The sequence below is a fragment of the Dreissena polymorpha genome, chromosome 16 (assembly GCF_020536995.1).
Source record: "Dreissena polymorpha isolate Duluth1 chromosome 16, UMN_Dpol_1.0, whole genome shotgun sequence".
Taxonomy (NCBI): Eukaryota; Metazoa; Mollusca; class Bivalvia; order Myida; family Dreissenidae; genus Dreissena; species Dreissena polymorpha.
In genome coordinates, this window is record NC_068370.1 from 14,748,770 (window position 1) to 14,771,266 (window position 22,497).

At 36.5% G+C, this 22,497-nt stretch overlaps 1 protein-coding gene across 1 annotated transcript; it reads right to left on the bottom strand.

The window, feature by feature from the left end:
- Positions 1-1,187: 1,187 nt before the first annotated feature.
- On the bottom strand, positions 1,188-16,567 carry LOC127862211 (ubiquitin-conjugating enzyme E2 W-like). The gene is made up of 6 exons (XM_052401221.1): positions 16,546-16,567; positions 14,765-14,856; positions 14,089-14,191; positions 10,866-11,021; positions 6,768-6,843; positions 1,188-5,159 (listed from the first exon to the last, which is right to left on the bottom strand). Exons 1-6 carry the CDS (start codon positions 16,558-16,560, stop codon positions 5,146-5,148), a joined length of 456 nt encoding a protein of 151 aa, XP_052257181.1. The 5' UTR covers positions 16,561-16,567; the 3' UTR covers positions 1,188-5,145.
- Positions 16,568-22,497: the final 5,930 nt, after the last annotated feature.

Genomic DNA, 22,497 nt, shown 5'->3' on the forward strand with positions numbered 1-22,497 from the left:
AGAGTCTACAAGGCATAAATGGGTTAAATTGCGCATATGCGGCATATTGTGTATAAATGTATAATGTAAACTATTTTAAATATCATTACTGAATTTACAAACCAACTAATGAATATGTGCTCCTCCTTTTCTCAAGAAATTAGTATTTTGAATTATTGTAAACGTGATATTTGATAATCATGATCACGCTATGGTACAATGTGATACATACAAAACATATCTTCTCGTTTGAAACTGTTTGATGTTAAGTGACAGGTTTATTGCACAGGAAACTGCCGTGGACTTAAGGGAATTTCATAAACACGCAACGAAATGAACTTATTTTCCATATATTATATTTATATAATATTTTCCATAGGGAACATTATAAATACAGACCCATGTGTACGAATCCACTCAATGAAATGCAAACCTAACGGAGACAGAACATCGACTATGTGACCGACCTACGTTTTACCATACATCATGCAGATATAGTCGTATAAACATTCGTCGAAGTAGAATGTGCGTTTTATTTAAATTGGTGGAACTAAAGAAAGCGAGGCACATTTATCAACGACTAATATGTTACTGAAAAGACAGCAAAAAATAAGAATCGTTAAGCCTACTCGCAGCTGTGAAGATGCAATGCCTTTATTGAAGTTATGTTTTGTGTTCATGAAGACAACAAAGATAAGTTGCGTGTGCCAGTCGATTTTAACATGTGCAATGTGAACAGAAGACGATTATGCCAAAAAAACTGCTTTATTAAAGAAGATGATTTGAACGGTATCACGACATCATCTCTTGATTACGTTGAGGAAATATAAGGAAGTTTATGAGCAAGATTTAAAAACGACACATGATAGCGCGTTAATTGAAACCAGATTGGAATGTGTTTGTTTTCCATTCAGGTTATACCGGTATTTATTTATCGAGTTACACGTGTAAAGAGAGAGAGAGAGAGAGAGCGCGCCATTCCGTATATTACGAACTCACTAATATCGCAGTCACCATATCCTATTTGTCCTTAGAATACTTGAAACCAACGTCATATTTACCGGGCACATTTACAAACAAAGAATTGTTTATAAAGACCCCTGTACTCACCGATGGCCCAACTCGGCGGCACTTACAGAAGTTTACATCAGTCTGTTTCAATTAACAAGCGTGTTTTACATGAGGAATTAACATTAAATGACGCACTCTTTAGCGTATTTCAAGTGTTTATTGTGTCCACAATGTTCATAACTATCATTTTAACAACACTTCTAATAAACATGCACATTGTCAAACAGGCAACCTGGGAAAGATTTAATTACAAATATTTTTAGTGCAATCAATCCATAACAATTTTTATTTTGAAACATTGTGTCTTTCTAAAACAGAAAATATTCATAAAAAAATGTAGCACATAAATGCAAGCGGAAATTTAAAACGAACTTAAATATAACAATAAATGCTGAAAACCTACTGAAAACCCTTCAATCACAATAACCGCTTAACCCTTTCAGCGCTGGAACCGAATTTTTAAGGCTTTTGCAAACAGTCTGGATCAAGATGAGACGCCACAGAACGTGGCGTCTGATCAGGATCCAAACTGTTTGCTATTCTGATAGTCTTTGAAAAAAAAATCGAAGAAAATGCTAATTTTAGAAATTCAGCAGACGACATTTTAGCAGACAACAAATTTCCCAGCATGCAAAGGGTTCATAAACCCTCAGTACAAGATCATACTTATAAAAGTGTCTGAATTATTCAGAATGAAAGACAAATATAAAGACAAAAATGGTTTATAGTCTAAAAACGCATGTTTTCGCTGTGATCTAGTTTACCAATACTTTCGCTAAATACAGGAAATCCAAACAAAGACAAGCACATATCAAACACTGTGGAAATATCTCTGAACTGACAAATACATCATTATTTTAATCAAATAACTATTCAAATATTCCAACAATAAAAGACTAGCATGCTTAACACAGTTTTGTATTTAAATATCATTTATAAAATTCTACTTCTATCAAAACATGTATCACGCAGATTTGATCTAATTTGAATGCTTTACTTACCAAACACAAAGTATCGCCTAGAATCCTCCCTTGTTAAAATTTAGTAATTAAATGATGATGACTAATTGTAGGGTAATTTCTCCTCCAAAATCATCTTATTTAAAGAATCATACATAAAAATTAAATATAGATTGAAATAATCTTATTAAAATTATCTTGTAAGAAAAATAAGTTTAAGGTAAACGGTATGAAGTGCCATAAGATGACTCAAAAACGCCATAATATGTGCCTTGTTGTGTGAAAACTGGGCATAATGCATGTGCGGAAAGTGTCGTCCCAGATTAGCCTGTGCAATTCACACAGGCTAATCAGGGACGACACTTTCCGCTTTAATGGTATTTTTCATTATTTTTCGTCCATTTTTACCGAAAATCTAGCGGACTGCACAGGCTAATCTGGGATGACACTTTACACACATGCATTATGCCCAGTTTTCTCAGAACAAGACACATATACATTAGCTACACTCTGGGGAATCCAATGTAATGCATGTGCATAAAATATGGTCCCAAATTGGCCTCAGCAGTCAGTAAGGCTAATCAGGGACCACACTTTCCACTTTTATGGAATTTTTGTTTAAAGGATGTCCTTCTATACAAATAACCAGTCTAGGCGGTAAGTGGACAAGAATAGCTGGGAGGATACTTTACAATTATGTTCAAATAACCCTGTTTTACCAGAGACTGACTCAAATGTATATATTTCCGAATCAATTATACTTTTCAAATTTGAAATATTTTATTTTACAATATTAGCATTTGACTTCATTGGCCTATTGAAGTACCTGGAAACCATTCTGCAAGCAATTTATACTAAAGCTTTAATAGTCCATTTTAATAAATTTTAATAAATTAAAAAACTGTGCAGACAAAAAGTGCAATGTACAAGTTTACCTCAACATATAGGTCATAACGCTTGTAGTGTTATTTTGTAATTAAATATTTTTGTATACATTTTATTGTTGCGATTTCTGTCCTATAAACTTTCCTACTATTCATTAACTGCTATATATGAGTCGCGTTCTGAGAAAACTGGGCATAAAGCATATGCGTGAAGTGTCGACCCAGATTAGCCAGTGCAGTCTGCACAGGCTAATCAGGGACGACACTTCTGCCTTAATTGAATTTTTGTGTAGAAGAGACTTCCTTTAAACAAAAAATACTATTAAAGCGGAAAGTGTCGTCCCTGACTAGCCTGTGCGGACTGCACATGTTAATCTGGGACGACACTTTACGCACATGCATTATGCCCAGTTTTCACAGATCGCGACTCATATTTGAATAAAAACTTGAACATACAAACATGAGAAACTTAACACATTCATCACAGACATATTCTTGACATGATTGCTGCCAAGTTACCATGATAAAAACAAAAATTCAAGGAAAACAATAAGAGACAGAACATATAAACAATATGGACATACCGGTATCGATAAATTAAGAAATTATCAGTTGAACATATGAAGTTTGTTATGAAAAAATATGTCATATTTTCCATTGTTTCTGCTGTTTTTATTACATATTGTTGAGATATTGGTTTTTTTACCTAGTTGAGGGGATTTTATTGTTTAAATCTTTGAAGTTGTGTAATTTTCCAAATTATGAAGTAAATGTTTTACCAACCCTTTATTTTTGTATTGATTGAATGATTGATTTATTTCTTCAGACTGGTGGTAATCCATAAACAAAACAATATTTATATTGTTTTTAGTAACAAGCATTATTTACCTTGTTCGAACAAATGTTTTGTTTTTTTGTAGGACTTTTTCATATCTGTCCTTTTAAAAACTGAAACAAGAGGGTCTAAAAGGCCCAAAGTCGCTCACTTGAGATATAAAGGAACTGACCTGTTCTTTGCAGCCCAAGATGTAATTAGAGCAAATATTCTGACAAACTTTCATGAAGAGTGAACAATAAATGTAACTTTAAGATTGCTTACAAGGTTTTACAATAGCCTTAATTAAAGGATAAATGCCCTGCCCCTGGTGGCAATGTTTTCCAACCAACCTGAACCATTTTCAAACTCGTCCAATATACCATTGGGACATATCTCCTTACTAAGTTTCATGAAGATGGGAAATTAAATGTGGCCTCTAGAGTGTTAGCAAGGTTTTACTAAAGCCCTTTAGAGCCATATAAGGAAAAATGCCCCGCCCCTTGGCGGCCATGTTTTTCAACCAACTGTAACAATTTTCTAACTCATCCAAGATATAATTGGGACAAAATAATCAAACCAAGTTTCATTAAGTTCGGACAATAAATGTGGACTCTCGAGTGTCAACAAGGTTTTACTTTGGCCATATAAGAAAAAAATGCCCCGCCCCCTAGCAGCAATGTTTTTTAACAGACCAGAACCATTTTTTAACTCGTTGAAGATATCGGTAGAAAAATGTTCTGACCAAGTTTCATGAAGATTGAACTATAAATGTGACTTTTAGAGAGTTAACAAAGTTTTACAATAGCCATATAAGGAAAAATGCCTCGCCCCATGGCGGCCATGTTTTTCAACCAACTGGAACCACAATAAATGTTGCCTCTAGACTGTTAGGACGGCAAATGTTGACGCCGCACAAGGCACGACAGACAAAAGGGGATCACAAAAGCTAACCATGAGCACATTGTGCTCAGGTGAGCTAAAAACAATCACAAAGGTCCATGAAAGGCCTTATAATAAATATAACATAGAAAGGAGTCAAACAGAGAGAGCATTAGCATAATTTGCATTGCAATTAGAACAGATAGCTTTCAGATTTGTGAGTCATTCATTGAACAATATACATTGTTCCTCCAAAATTATGTCAATTTTCGGAAAACAAATTTTGCATATTGGTAAATAACAATAATTAATATCAAAGGATTTCTTGAACCACAATATACAACACAAATTTAAAGCTGCAAAATAAAATGAGTTTATAAATTTGTGGTCCAAAAAGGTCAACTCAACGTTCGTAACACACTGAATGAGATACTACATGAAGTGATAAGCTACCGCCAATGTTATTGTTATTGTTGTTCAAAGCCTTTGACCAGCTATCTGAGTCCCAATGGGAGACAACTTCTTCAATCACACCAGATCTAGCAAGCTGGACTTGTCAAACTTCATCGTCTGAAAAACGCAGCACAAGACATGGTTTAAAGAAATATAAAATACATGTCTTACCAAAGTTGGTTAAGAGGATATTCATAAGTACTGAAATAATTATTATTTAATAATTATAAATGAAAATTTATTACTAACAATTCAAGTTTTGGCCTCTTCATTTTCTATGTTCGTGTGGTACACAGTTTGTTTTACAATAAAAATGATAGCTCACCAAACTTTTCATTTACTTTCAGTTTGTTTGTGCCAAAAAAGACACCAATACAACAAATATAGTAGAGATTATGTTATATCTCACCTCCAACAGAAATGACCTAATCCTATTGGCTTAGAGCAGTGCCCATGGAGTATTTTGCATACACCACGAGTAATTTCCATGCTACCCGAGTATTCGCTTCGCTCTTGTATGGTATAAAATTACTGAGGGTGTATATCCAATACACTGTCAGTTACTAACAGTGTAACTAACAAGAGCACCGCATTAAGTGTGCCAACGCTCAGCTGCGGGTGCAGTTTTGAATAAATGAAAGCTTGTCAGATTTTTTTTTTAGAGGTCACAGTGACCTTGACCTTTGACCTAGTGACTCAAAAATGGGTGTGGCGTGTAGAACTCATCAAGGTGCATGATTACATATGAAGTTTCAAAGATGAAGGTGGAAGCACTTTGATTTTTTGGAGACAAATATCAAGGTTTTAGCACGACGCGGACGGCGGACGACAAGCTGGCTATGACCAATTCCTTGGAATTCCTCCGAAAAAAGCTGAGCTAATAATACACTGGGATATCATTATATTACCCCATTAATGCGAAAAATGGGTCTTATGCCATATGTGCAGACTAGTCAAGAGCTACCCTATCTGCCAATGAGAACACTGAATCTTGCGTGATTTTATAGCCAATGCGCAGGCTGGTCTGGAGTTAGTTTAAACCTATTTATTTTAGCTCGATTGCATCGAAAGCCTAAGGCTTATATAAACGCTCTCGAGTCCGTTTCCTGGGCCTAGAACCAGTACTTGGTGTCTTTGGGGGAGATCTAAAGAACGCTCCCACGGTGGGGATCGAACCCGTGACCTCCCGGTCGCTAGGCGGACACCATATCCATTACACCACGGCGACCTTAAGGTCTGGAGTTACGCTGGGTGCATATGGAATTTGACCCATTTTTGCGTGTCATATGGTCTGTTAAATGTCTCATGAAGAATTGTCAAGAAAGCAGTGTTTTCTACCCAGCTTCAATGAATCGCCCAGACCATTAAGAACTCACTTTGTATAATTTAAACAGACTCTGTTTCCAATTGTCCGTTGAAATGATTTATAAGCTTATATAAAATACAGGTAACAGCAGTTTGATTCAAACGTATAGAATTAGCCCATTTCTTTCACTTTTACATGTATCAAAATAAAAAAAATGGAAAGAAACATTTACATGTGTATAAATGTATAAACACTAAGTGCCAGGCAAATAATTTGTATCATAAATAATATTGTACTTAATCTATTATATTCTAAAAACAGAAGAGTAATTAATAATATTTCCAAGGATCATACATTATGACAGACATCTAGATTACTGTTAACAGGAGTAAATGCAGCAGGGACATGTGATTTCATACCATGATAGAACCATCTCGTCTTCTTGGGATTTTTGCTGCAGGTTTTCACATAAAGCGCATTGTCTGGTGGTCTTTTCTGAATTTTAAAAAGATGATTACTAATTTCAACTACATGTATACTATGAAACAATACATAGTAGTAAATTGAGCTTATTAAAACATACTGATTTCAAATATTTGAACTAAAAAGACACAACAAACATTCAACTACCATAAAAAAGACCAAGAGTGCAATGAGCCGTAAGGTGCTAGCCATAAGAAAAAATGTTCTGACCAAGTTTAAGGAGATTTAGACAAAACGTGCATATGCGACTTATAGAATTATGTAAGATGTAATTAGAACAAATGATCTTACAAAATATGATGAAGATTGGACTTAATAGTGGTCATGTTTAAGAACATCAGCTCAGCTATCATTTCCAGAAATGTTCTGACAGAATTTTATGAAGATTTTACTTAAAATGTGATTTCTAGAGTGTTAACAAGATTTCACTATAGTAATATTTTTAAAACTGCCTTGCGCCCTGGCAGCCATGTTTTTAGATGGAATGGAATCATTTTCGAACTAAATCAGACATTATTAGAACAAAAGTCCTTACCAAATTTAAGGAAAATTCAAATATTAATGACTCTTCAAGATAATTAAGAAAATTGTATTAACTTTGTCATGATGACCTAGTTTTTGACCTAATGGGACCCAGTTTGTAACACAGCAAATGTATTATGGGGACAAATGTTCTTACCAAGTTTCATGAAGATTGGAAATAAATGTGGCCATTAAAGTAATCATAAGTAAATGTTGAAGATGGACAACAGGCATAAGGCGATCACAAAAGCTCATCATAAGTGCTTTGTGCTCAAGTGAAATAGAAGCCACATAAAAGTTGACAATAAGCTGATTAGCTCAGATAAATTATTTAAGTAATTATGTTTTTTTTATTTTTTTTTATTTTGTATAATCAAAGAAATAGTTTAGACAAACGGAAATTATAATATGTGCATGACCCTTTCAAAACAAAACCTGTATTATTTACATAAATAAATAAAACAAAGCAACTTATTAACCCAGTTTCATTTGTTCATCGCTTCATTAAACTTCAAATTAAGAGCCCGTTTTATTAAACATTTAAGGGCATACATGTATCAAGTTGACGATTATTTTATAAGTTTCACAATTGTGCCATTGTTATGGAAAGTTGCACTACACTTAAAGGCACTTCAAACACAGAACATTCATTGTTCATAATTTCTCTATAATTGTTAAATAGAATTCTTCAAAATTTGGTAAAAAAACAAACATATTAAATAAACAAGAGCTGTGTTCGTGAAACACAATGCCCCCTACTGGGCCGCTTTGAAGCCATATATTTGACCTTTGACCTTGAAGGATGACCTTTACCTTTCACCACTTAAAATGTGCAGCTCCATGAGATGCGCATGCATGCCAAATATGTAGTTGCTATCTTCAATATTGCAAAATTTGACCTTTGACCTTGACATTGAAGGATGACCTTGACCTTTTTTACCCCTTAAAATTTGCAGCTCCATGAGATGCACATGCATGCCAAATATTGAGTTGCTATCTTCGATATTGCAAAATTTGACCTTGACCTTGAAGGATGACCTTGACCTTTCACCATTCAAAATGTGCAGCTCCATGAGATACACATGCATGCCAAATATCAAGTTGCTATCTTCAATATTGCAAAATTTGACATTTGACATGACTTTGAAGGATGACCTTGAGCTTTTACCACTCAAAATGTGCAGCTCAATTAGATACACATGCGTGCCAAATATCCAGTTGCTATCTTCAATATTGCAAAATTAGACCTTTGACCTTGACCTTTCACCACTCAAAATGTGCAGCTCCATGAGATACACATGCATGCCAAATATCAAGTTGCTATCATCAATATTGCAAAATTTGACCTTTGACCTTGACCTTTTACCACTTAAAATGTGTAGCTCCACGAGATACACATGCATGCCAAATATCTAATTGCTATCTTCAATATTGCAAAAGTTATAGGCAATGTTAATGTTTTCGGATGGACGGACTGGCAGACAGGCGAACTGACAAACAGACAGACGGACGGACTGACGGACAGTTTAAAAACTATATGCCACCCTTCGGGGGTATAAAAAAGTTATGGTGAATGTTAAAGTTTTCGGATAGACAGACAGATGCCATATATTTGACCTTTGACCTTGAAGGATGACCTTGACCTTTCACCATTCAAAATTTGCAGCTCCATGAGATACACATGCATGCCAAATATCAAGTTGCTATCTTCAATATTGAAAAAGTGATGGCCAATGTTAAAGTTTTCGGACGGACGGAATATTTGACATTTGATCTTAAAAAGATGACCTTGACCTTCACCTTTCACCACTCAAAATGTTCAGCTCCAGGAGATACACATGCATGCCAAATATCAAGTTGATATCTTCAATAGTGAAAAAGTTATGGCCAATGTTAAAGTTTTCGGACGGATGGAAAGACGCCATATATTAGACATTTGACCTTGAAGTATGACCTTGACCTTCACCTTTCACCACTCAATGTGTGCAGCTTCTTGAGATGCACATGCATGCCAAATATCAAGTTGCTATGTTAAATATTGAAAAAGTTATGACCATTAAAGTTTTCGGACGGACGGACGGACTGACATACTGACTGACGAACAGTTCATCTGCTATATGCCACCCTACCGGGGGCATTAAAATGTGCAATGTTTATACTTTTTTGTAAGCATATAAAATGCGGATGAATAAAACAAACTAGAATTAAAGGTAGTAAAATAGTAACAGAATGTAAAACTTAAGTAGTGTTTTATTCAATTGCACATAACTTTCTGAAGTACAGCAGAAAACTAAATCCTTTACACAAGACTTGAACACTGATAGGAAAACCAAATTAATCTGTGCAGATTGATTGATACCAAACATAGACACACTTTTGGGTCAGCAGCAAAAACTAATTGAGCCACTTTGTGAAAAGGTGATTTAATGCATGTGCGTAAAGTGTCGTCACAGATTATCCTGTGTATTCCGCACAGGCTACCGTAATCAGGGACAACACTTTCTGCTTTTTTTTATATTTTTCGTTTAAAAAAATCTCTTCTTAGCAAAAATAAAGTTTAAGCTGAAAGTGTGGTTCCGATTAGCCTGTGCGGACTGCAAAGGCTAATATGAGGCAACACTTTACGCACATGCATTAATCATCCTTTTCACAGGTTGCAGCTAAATTTAGGCATAAACCAGTAGGTTATGAATTCCATGAAACTTTAAAATCTGCACAGATAAATGGGGTTTCCCCTATTTTGAGATGTCATTTGCAATTGGACCAAAAAATGTGACTTACAGAGTAATCATATGGTTTAACTATAGCCAAAAAAGGAAAACTGCCCCACCTACTGGCTGCCATATTTTTTCCAGACAGAAAAAACTTTTGAACTAAGCCAAAATATCATTAGAACAAATCTTAATCAAATGATTGGGGAAAAAAATGTGACTTCTAGAGATTTCATTGGGTATGATATGGCCATAAATGGAAAACTGCCCCACACCTTGGCAGCCATGTTTTCAACTTTTGCTGGGATTACATTAATCAAATGTTTTATGCAAGTTTTATGAAGATTGTTGAACAAAATTTGACTTTTGTGCACAATATTTTGTAATAGCTTCAAAAAACCTCACCCCACCCCTGGCAGCCATGTTTTTCAACAGACTAGAACCATGTTCAAACATGGCTGAGATATTACGAAAATAAATGTTCTGAGAAAGTTCCATGATGATTGAGCAACAGATGTGAGTTTTAGAGTGTTTACAAGTTTTTTGATGATACGACCAAGATTTTTACCCAACGCAACCAAACTTTAATGTTGATGAACAACACTTAACCAACAAAAAGGTGATCACAAAAGCTCAAATGCTGTTCAAAGTGAGCTTAAAACTATACTTTTTTGCCATATCATGATTCCTTAATATCACTGTATTTATTATTTCTTCCCCTAAGAACAGCTAAAACTTACAACTGCTGTAAAACCTCAAAGCTCTTCAAACATCTGTAAAGAATTTACTGGTGAATGGTACCTTTTCTGTGCAGCTGGAGAGCATGCTTACAATGCTGAGACAGACTGACGTGACTGAGAGAGCCGGGGACCAGTCATCTGTGAGGATGGACAAGCAGATGTGACCGTTGCTGTACACGTGAGGATGAACTGGAATGTTGTTGCCAATAAACATAACCTGCAATGTGTGAAAAGAAGCAATCAATAATTATCAATAGAAAGACAAGAGGGCCTGAAAGGCCCAAAGTCGCTCACCTGAGATAACAAGATATTATTGGGACAAATGTTCTGACCAAGATTCATGAAGATTGGAAAATAAATGTGGCCTCTGGAGTATTAACAAGGTTTTACTATTGCCATATAAGGAAAAATGCCCGCCCCCTGGCAGCAATGTTTTTCAACCAACCGGCATCATTTTTGAACTCGTCCAAGATATTATTGGGGTGAATCTTCTGACCAAGTTTCATGAAGATTGGACAGTAAATGTGGCCTCTAGAGTGTTAACAAGATTTTACTATAGCCATATAAGGAAAAATGCCCCACCCTTTGACAGCCATGTTTTTCAAGCAAACATAATTATTTTCAAACTCATCCAATATATCATTGAGACCAATCTCCTGACCAAATTTCATGAAGATTGGACAATGAATGTGGCATCGAGAGTGTTAACAAGGTTTTACTATAGCCATATACAGCCATATAAGGAAAAATGCCCCGCCCCTGGTGGCCATGTTTTTAAATCAACCAACACCATTTTCGAACTCATCCAAGATATCATTGGGACAAATCTCCTGAACAAGTTTTATGATGATCGGAAAATAAATGTGACCTCTAGAGTGTTAACAAGATTTTACTATAGCCATATACAACCATCCGGCATCATTTTTTAACTCGTCCAAGATATTATTGGGATGAATCTTCTGACCGAGTTTCATGAAGATGGACTATAAATTTGGCCTCTAGAGTGTTAACAAGATTTTACTATAGCCATATATAGCCATATAAGGAAAAATGCCCCGCCCCTTGGCAGCCATGTTTTTCAAGCAAACGTAATCATTTTTGAACTCATCCAAGATGTCAATAAGACAAATCTTCTGACCATATTTCATGAAGATTGGACAATAAATGTGGCCTCTAGAGTGTTAACAAGGTTTTACAAAAGCCATACATGTGTATATACTATATAGCCTTATAAAGAAAAATGCCCCGCCCCCTGGTGGCCATGTTTTTAAAGAAACCAAAACAATTTTCAAACTCATCCAAGATATCATTTGGACAAATCTTCTGACCAAGTTTCATGAAGATTGGAAAATAAATGTGGCCTATAGAGTGTTAACAAGGTTTTACTATAGCCATATAAGGAGAAATGCCCCTCCCCCTGGCGGCCATGTTTTTCAACCAACCGGCATTATTTTAAAACGCTTCCAAGATATTATTGGGATGAATCTTCTGACCAAGTTTCATGAAGATTGGACAATAAATGTGGCCTCTAGAGTGTTAACAAGATTTTACTTTAGCTATATATAGCCAAAAATTAGCCATATAAGGAAAAATGTCCCGCCCCTTAGCAGCCACATTTTTCAAGCAAAGGTTACCATTTTTGAACTCATCTAAGAAATCATTTGGACAAATCTTCTGAGCAAGTTTCATGAAGATCAGAAAATAAATGTGGCCTCTAGAGTGTTTACAAGGTTTAACTAGAGCCATATAAGGAAAAATGCCCCGCCCCCTGGGGGCCATGTTTTTCAACCAACCGGCATAATTTTCGAACTCATCCAAGATATTATTGGGATGAATCTTCTGACCAAGGTCCATAAAGATCAGACAATAAATGTGGCCTTTAGAGTGTTAACAAGATTTTACTATAGCCATATAAAGCCATATAAGGAAAAATGCCCCGCCCCTTGGCAGCCATGTTTTTCAAGCAAACGTAACCATTTTCGAACTCATCCAAAATATCATTGAGACCAATCTTCTGACCAAATTTCATGAAGATTGGACAATAAATGTGGCATCTAGAAAGTTAACAAGGCAAATGTTGATCCCGCACAACAGACAACGCACGACGGACAAAAGGCGATCACAAAAGCTCACCATGAGCAAGTAGTGCCCAGGTGAGCTAAAAAAAGTGGTTTGAAGATTATGTCAAATAATATTTGGTGTAACATGAAATAAAATTTCACTTTATATCATATTTTTATTCATCTAAAAAATGTCACAGTTTCAACAGTATACATGTAATAGCAATATCACAGCAGTTCGGGAACCCTTTAAAACTTTTTCTAAACAAATATAGCTGATCTAAGTGGCTTTACAGTTCTCAGAAATGAAGAGCTCATTCAATATTTCACTACATGACGAACTGCCTTACTTGAAAAAGGAAGAGCAGTCAAGAGGATGGCTATAGAAATTATTTCCTGATCAAACCCCATACAAATTATGTGGCTGCTTATGGCAGTGTACACACTTGAATCGGATTTGAAGTCTGTACTGTACCTACTGAAGATGTCAGTCCAAAGGAGAGTTTCTTCCCCAAGTCAATCTTTTTGAACTTAAAGTGGTAACTTTAAGGAGTAATGACAGTCTTATGCATACTTTAGATTCTTTTTATAAAAATGTGAGGCATGTTTCATGTAAATTCTTCACATGTCAACCAAGATATAGAACAGGCATGAAAATACATGCTCTAACATTCAACTTTCAAGTGTGATCTTGACCTTGAGTTGAAAGGACTGGCTACTTTCCCTTAAGCTTACATGTACTAAAAAGGCCAATATCACTTGCACAGCATCTGAGTGACTTAAACATTCGAGCCAAGTTTCGTGAAAATGCTTTAAAATGTATGAACATGTAGATTATCTGAAGCGAAAGTTCAAAACTGATTTAATTGCAAATAAAGCTATAATAATCTACATGAGTTTTTTGTATTGACAGGTTATGTTATCACTCTCTATGAAAACAACTTTATTGCAATTTTGGCATTTTTATTTCAATAACAGGTTATTGTATTGTCAGGGGGGTGTATTTAAAATACCCTAACCATCAATTGACTTAGTTGAACAGAATGAATTCGGCTATAAAGAGGAAAAATCATGCCCCTGATTTTCTTGTTTAAGTTTATTTTAATACATTTATCAGTGGTTTTTTTTCAGTACTGGTACATTGGATTAAAAGTCTCTAAGAAATTTTACAACTAATTTAAAGATCATCGCTTAATACTTGAGAGTATTATCACCTGCCTTTACCTGAGGTGAATCAAATGGGTATCTGTCACCAAATTTAAATAACAGCTGAAACTTCTCCCCTCTGTACAGAGATTCCTGTGCACCTTCAAGATCTACGATCCATCTGAATATACAATCAAATCATTCAAAATCAATATAAACATTACATTGGTTAATATTTTATTATTGTGAATGCAAAATGTGTCTATTACTAGCAAATCGGAAGTATTGTGGCTGTCCTGTAAGTGCAGTGGTGAGTACATTTGCTTTTCACTACAAGGAACATAGTTCAACCCACGCTCCAGACATACATGTATGAGTGATTGGTTGGTGGTCACAATACCTGGCATGCAAGCTTTCATTCTGGTACTCCAACATTCATCCATAGCACAATACTACACACAAATTGAACGCCAACAGACAAAGTCACATCAAGCAAACCATGTAAGTAGCGCTCTGGGGAAAAAAAGGGCTTAACGCATGTGTGTAAAATGTTGTCCCAGATTAGCCTGTGCAGTCTGTTAATCTTGGCCGATACTTTCAGCACAGACTGAATTTTCATTTTTATAAGAGACTTCCTGTAAACAAAAGTTTCATAAAAGCAGATACTGTTGTCCCCAGATTAGCCTGCGCTGAGTCAGAGGCTAATCTGAGATGACACTTTACGCACATGAATTATGACTGGTCTCATATTTACTCTGTTAAATTCCTGTGAATACTCTCCACATCAATTTTTACCCCATGAGGTGGCTCTTTTTGCAGAAGTTGAAGTTCTTTGTGCAATCGTTTCTGAAAAAAAAACATGTGACAGGATAATGGCATGCTAACAACCTTCCCTAGGCTCACATAGCCATATTTAAAGATTATACCAGTAAGATAATACAAAAGTACTGTTTACAAAGATTTTGTGTGCAGATAAAAGTTATTTCAATGACACATTTTTTACTATTCACCTATTTAAACATAAATATTCAATGCACTATTTGCAGTTTAGTATAAAAAACACATAATTGCTGGCCCATTTAGCAGTGTCTTCATGTGTATCCATACTGTGTGTAACATATTCATATAAGAAACAGGAAACACAGTTATGTGCAGAAAGCACCAGTTAAAATTCTGTGTAAGTAGGCCAGAACTTCATTAGTCCATGAACAGACTGTACTGTGAGAAGTTTAACCCTTTCCCTGATAGACTTCTTATCTGATCTGCCACTCCAGGCCAATACCAGTCCTGCTGTTCTGATAACAGTGACTCCATATACAGCTGATAAGCCTGACTACACAATCTCAATAGGGTTATGAAAGTACAATAATTGTTGCAATATTTATAACTAAAAGATGATAATGATACAGTGTTTTTGACTTTTATTTTAATCAGGGAAATGTCAAAATCATTTGCAAGATACCCCCGATACTTAAATGGAAATTCAATACGAAGCTTTTATGTCGTTGTCTGTGCTACGCAGTTTTTGTGTATAAGTAAATACACCCTGCCTATTTTCGCACGCTTTTTGTCCAAACAAAGACTTGACACGAAAATATCATAGGCATATACATGTATTTATTTCTGGCTACAATTTTTAACTTAACATTAACTGTACACGATGCGTGCACACCACATTAAGTTATTTACGCGTGTTTGAATACCCTTGTCCCGATTGGACACCTATTTCATCAAATCTTTAAATACTAGAAACATATGCCAAAATTCATTTAATACTCCAGAAAAATGTCTGATGTTTGTGTTTATGAATTTTCTTGAGCACTTTTGTCGTCAATATCGATCAGAATTTGCATTTCAAAATGGACATTGGGAATATTCGGGATTATCGGATAATGGATAGAGACGGAAAAATTTGCATGTATGCAGTAATCGATAGAGACGGTAATAAACGTTTGTATCGGGTAATCGATAGACTCGGGAATATACACATCTATCAGGGAAAGGATTAATAATGGCATTAATGTTTTTTGTTGTCAGACTGACTTATATATATATGAACAAAGTATCAATGTAAAAGTCTGAAAGCTCACATAATTTTGTAACTTTAACTATTTCAGAATAAATGCAATATTTCAATTAGAAACTTTACAATAAGACACAAATAATGAGTCTCTTAAGAGAGGTACAAAATGGTCGTTTTATCAATGACACAATGCCTCAATAGGTTAAGTTTATAACATTAATTATTTGTCAGCGAGTCAAATGATGCCACAAGACACTTGAGAACGAGTAAAATATGATATTCTTTAGATTTTGCCATCCCTGATTTATATGCCATATGTCAATCTATCAGTTAAACTTTACAATTTGTCGTACACAGGGACCTATACAAACATTGTATAGGCCCGTGTCATACATGAAAATAGCTTGAATTGAAGCTACACCTTTAGGAAAAGTGATTTTCAAAAACAAACACATAATGTAAAAGTTTAAGTCGAATAATGTCAATAAACTTTCGAAATAACAATCTGTCACCTCCATTGAAGTCATGTTTACTTCCTGTATTTATATAAAGTTTCGAATACTATTTTTTGTACATGTATTAGATTATGGTGGACTCAAACACATCAATTGTGTATATTTATTAGTATTTTAATATATACGCAAAATAATAATCATATACTTATTCAGAATTATTCATTTATTTTAATTCGAATATTCTTCATGTTATTGCGACTCATTGACTGGTTTCTTGATCAAAACAATCGACTCTCAAGCGCTTATTAAAATGATATGTAAATATTGGCCTGACAAAAGGCAATCGGGTGTCATTGTATCCAATATAGATATGACACCAATAACGGTACCAATAGATATTACACGTCAATCAAATGAGGATTGATACAATAAATATTGTTTACAAAGATATTGTATACGGATGAAGGATTCTTAGTAGAAATCAGATATTATGATAAAATTAGTTACCATATGTATGCGTTTAAAAATTTAAATCTCAAGTTTTTAATCTATTACGGGAACTATTTTGCGTTTGCTTCAAACATGAGTCGAGAAGGCCACAGGTACAAACGGTCTATGGACGCTTAATTACCGGTTAACGTTAGCAGAAGGATATGATTTCCGTTAGCGAATTTGTAAAAATATAAAATAAATGTGTAATAATTATACTCAGACTTTAAACGTTTTTTTTCCGAGCGAGTATCATACGTTGTCAAGTATAAGGCGTGTGGATGAGTGCAACGATACACTACGGAGCATGAAACAAATATGTGGTGCTATATAATTCGATAGCGCGCAATATTATTGTGAATAAATTCTACTGAGATATGCAACATTATCTTTCTTTGAGCGAGAATCAACCTTTGCCAAGTTAAAGGTATGTGAAAAAGCTGTATAATGCGCTTCAGAGCAAAAACAACACATGCGCCATGTCTATTTGGAGTTATATGTGCCGAAACCATGAATCGTGCACTTTTTGGAAATAATTGAACAGCGTTTATGGCAATATATGTGTATAAATTATACTAAAACGCGCAACGTTGTCTGTCCCCGAGCGGGTATAATCCATTGTCAAGTCTGAGGCATGTGATTGAGTGCAACAATACACAACGGGGCATTAGCAAAATATGTGAAACATCTTTTGGTGTTATATTTTCAGATAGCGCAATGTGCAATATCTAGTTGGAGTTACATGACCAACGATGTGCAACGATGTCTTGCTCTCTGCCAGTATTTACCATTGTAAAGTTAAAGGCTTGTAAATAACTCACACAACACGCCTCGATGCAAAAACAACGCACGTGTTATATCTATTTGGAGTACTATTTTCAATTGCACGGGTGAATGGCACATAATGTGCATAATATAGTTGGGATTTCCTGACCAGGGTGTATCGGACATATGCTAGGCGTGTGATTCCGTAAAATATTTCATTTCGGACCATTCACATCACCTGTGCTCTATCGGACTGGACTTGATTTTTTCCATAGTACAGAAAGTGCTATATCTGTTTTGAGTTCTATTTATCCTCACCCCAAACGCGCAACGGTGTCTGTCCACGAGCGGGTATAAACCATCATGCATTCTGAGGCATGTGAATGAGTGCAACAACACGCTGCGGGGCCATTAACAGAATATGGGCAACCTCTTTTTGGTGTTATATGTTGCGGTATATGTATAGCGCACAATGTGCAATATCTAGTTATATCTATTTGGAGTACTATTTTCAATTGCACGGGTGAATGGCACATAATGTGCATAATATAGTTGGGATTTCCTGACCAGGGTGTATCGGACATATGCTAGGCGTGTGATTCCGTAAAATATTTCATTTCGGACCATTCACATCACCTGTGCTCTATCGGACTGGACTTGATTTTTTCCATAGTACAGAAAGTGCTATATCTGTTTTGAGTTCTATTTATCCTCAAACGCGCAACGGTGTCTGTCCACGAGCGGGTATAAACCATCATGCATTCTGAGGCATGTGAATGAGTGCAACAACACGCTGCGGGGCCATTAACAGAATATGGGCAACCTCTTTTTGGTGTTATATGTTGCGGTATATGTATAGCGCACAATGTGCAATATCTAGTTATATCTATTTGGAGTACTATTTTCAATTGCACGGGTGAATGGCACATAATGTGCATAATATAGTTGGGATTTCCTGACCAGGGTGTATCGGACATATGCTAGGCGTGTGATTCCGTAAAATATTTCATTTCGGACCATTCACATCACCTGTGCTCTATCGGACTGGACTTGATTTTTTCCATAGTACAGAAAGTGCTATATCTGTTTTGAGTTCTATTTATCCTCAAACGCGCAACGGTGTCTGTCCACGAGCGGGTATAAACCATCATGCATTCTGAGGCATGTGAATGAGTGCAACAACACGCTGCGGGGCCATTAACAGAATATGGGCAACCTCTTTTTGGTGTTATATGTTGCGGTATATGTATAGCGCACAATGTGCAATATCTAGTTATATCTATTTGGAGTACTATTTTCAATTGCACGGGTGAATGGCACATAATGTGCATAATATAGTTGGGATTTCCTGACCAGGGTGTATCGGACATATGCTAGGCGTGTGATTCCGTAAAATATTTCATTTCGGACCATTCACATCACCTGTGCTCTATCGGACTGGACTTGATTTTTTCCATAGTACAGAAAGTGCTATATCTGTTTTGAGTTCTATTTATCCTCAAACGCGCAACGGTGTCTGTCCACGAGCGGGTATAAACCATCATGCATTCTGAGGCATGTAAATGAGTGCAACAACACGCTGCGGGGCCATTAACAGAATATGGGCAACCTCTTTTTGGTGTTATATGTTGCGGTATATGTATAGCGCACAATGTGCAATATCTAGTTATATCTATTTGGAGTACTATTTTCAATTGCACGGGTGAATGGCACATAATGTGCATAATATAGTTGGGATTTCCTGACCAGGGTGTATCGGACATATGCTAGGCGTGTGATTCCGTAAAATATTTCATTTCGGACCATTCACATCACCTGTGCTCTATCGGACTGGACTTGACTTTTTTCCATAGTACAGAAAGTGCTATATCTGTTTTGAGTTCTATTTATCCTCAAACGCGCAACGGTGTCTGTCCACGAGCGGGTATAAACCATCATGCATTCTGAGGCATGTGAATGAGTGCAACAACACGCTGCGGGGCCATTAACAGAATATGGGCAACCTCTTTTTGGTGTTATATGTTGCGGTATATGTATAGCGCACAATGTGCAATATCTAGTTATATCTATTTGGAGTACTATTTTCAATTGCACGGGTGAATGGCACATAATGTGCATAATATAGTTGGGATTTCCTGACCAGGGTGTATCGGACATATGCTAGGCGTGTGATTCCGTAAAATATTTCATTTCGGACCATTCACATCACCTGTGCTCTATCGGACTGGACTTGACTTTTTCCATAGTACAGAAAGTGCTATATCTGTTTTGAGTTCTATTTATCCTCAAACGCGCAACGGTGTCTGTCCACGAGCGGGTATAAACCATCATGCATTCTGAGGCATGTGAATGAGTGCAACAACACGCTGCGGGGCCATTAACAGAATATGGGCAACCTCTTTTTGGTGTTATATGTTGCGGTATATGTATAGCGCACAATGTGCAATATCTAGTTATATCTATTTGGAGTACTATTTTCAATTGCACGGGTGAATGGCACATAATGTGCATAATATAGTTGGGATTTCCTGACCAGGGTGTATCGGACATATGCTAGGCGTGTGATTCCGTAAAATATTTCATTTCGGACCATTCACATCACCTGTGCTCTATCGGACTGGACTTGACTTTTTCCATAGTACAGAAAGTGCTATATCTGTTTTGAGTTCTATTTATCCTCAAACGCGCAACGGTGTCTGTCCACGAGCGGGTATAAACCATCATGCATTCTGAGGCATGTGAATGAGTGCAACAACACGCTGCGGGGCCATTAACAGAATATGGGCAACCTCTTTTTGGTGTTATATGTTGCGGTATATGTATAGCGCACAATGTGCAATATCTAGTTATATCTATTTGGAGTACTATTTTCAATTGCACGGGTGAATGGCACATAATGTGCATAATATAGTTGGGATTTCCTGACCAGGGTGTATCGGACATATGCTAGGCGTGTGATTCCGTAAAATATTTCATTTCGGACCATTCACATCACCTGTGCTCTATCGGACTGGACTTGACTTTTTCCATAGTACAGAAAGTGCTATATCTGTTTTGAGTTCTATTTATCCTCAAACGCGCAACGGTGTCTGTCCACGAGCGGGTATAAACCATCATGCATTCTGAGGCATGTGAATGAGTGCAACAACACGCTGCGGGGCCATTAACAGAATATGGGCAACCTCTTTTTGGTGTTATATGTTGCGGTATATGTATAGCGCACAATGTGCAATATCTAGTTATATCTATTTGGAGTACTATTTTCAATTGCACGGGTGAATGGCACATAATGTGCATAATATAGTTGGGATTTCCTGACCAGGGTGTATCGGACATATGCTAGGCGTGTGATTCCGTAAAATATTTCATTTCGGACCATTCACATCACCTGTGCTCTATCGGACTGGACTTGACTTTTTCCATAGTACAGAAAGTGCTATATCTGTTTTGAGTTCTATTTATCCTCAAACGCGCAACGGTGTCTGTCCACGAGCGGGTATAAACCATCATGCATTCTGAGGCATGTGAATGAGTGCAACAACACGCTGCGGGGCCATTAACAGAATATGGGCAACCTCTTTTTGGTGTTATATGTTGCGGTATATGTATAGCGCACAATGTGCAATATCTAGTTATATCTATTTGGAGTACTATTTTCAATTGCACGGGTGAATGGCACATAATGTGCATAATATAGTTGGGATTTCCTGACCAGGGTGTATCGGACATATGCTAGGCGTGTGATTCCGTAAAATATTTCATTTCGGACCATTCACATCACCTGTGCTCTATCGGACTGGACTTGACTTTTTCCATAGTACAGAAAGTGCTATATCTGTTTTGAGTTCTATTTATCCTCAAACGCGCAACGGTGTCTGTCCACGAGCGGGTATAAACCATCATGCATTCTGAGGCATGTGAATGAGTGCAACAACACGCTGCGGGGCCATTAACAGAATATGGGCAACCTCTTTTTGGTGTTATATGTTGCGGTATATGTATAGCGCACAATGTGCAATATCTAGTTATATCTATTTGGAGTACTATTTTCAATTGCACGGGTGAATGGCACATAATGTGCATAATATAGTTGGGATTTCCTGACCAGGGTGTATCGGACATATGCTAGGCGTGTGATTCCGTAAAATATTTCATTTCGGACCATTCACATCACCTGTGCTCTATCGGACTGGACTTGACTTTTTCCATAGTACAGAAAGTGCTATATCTGTTTTGAGTTCTATTTATCCTCAAACGCGCAACGGTGTCTGTCCACGAGCGGGTATAAACCATCATGCATTCTGAGGCATGTGAATGAGTGCAACAACACGCTGCGGGGCCATTAACAGAATATGGGCAACCTCTTTTTGGTGTTATATGTTGCGGTATATGTATAGCGCACAATGTGCAATATCTAGTTATATCTATTTGGAGTACTATTTTCAATTGCACGGGTGAATGGCACATAATGTGCATAATATAGTTGGGATTTCCTGACCAGGGTGTATCGGACATATGCTAGGCGTGTGATTCCGTAAAATATTTCATTTCGGACCATTCACATCACCTGTGCTCTATCGGACTGGACTTGACTTTTTCCATAGTACAGAAAGTGCTATATCTGTTTTGAGTTCTATTTATCCTCAAACGCGCAACGGTGTCTGTCCACGAGCGGGTATAAACCATCATGCATTCTGAGGCATGTGAATGAGTGCAACAACACGCTGCGGGGCCATTAACAGAATATGGGCAACC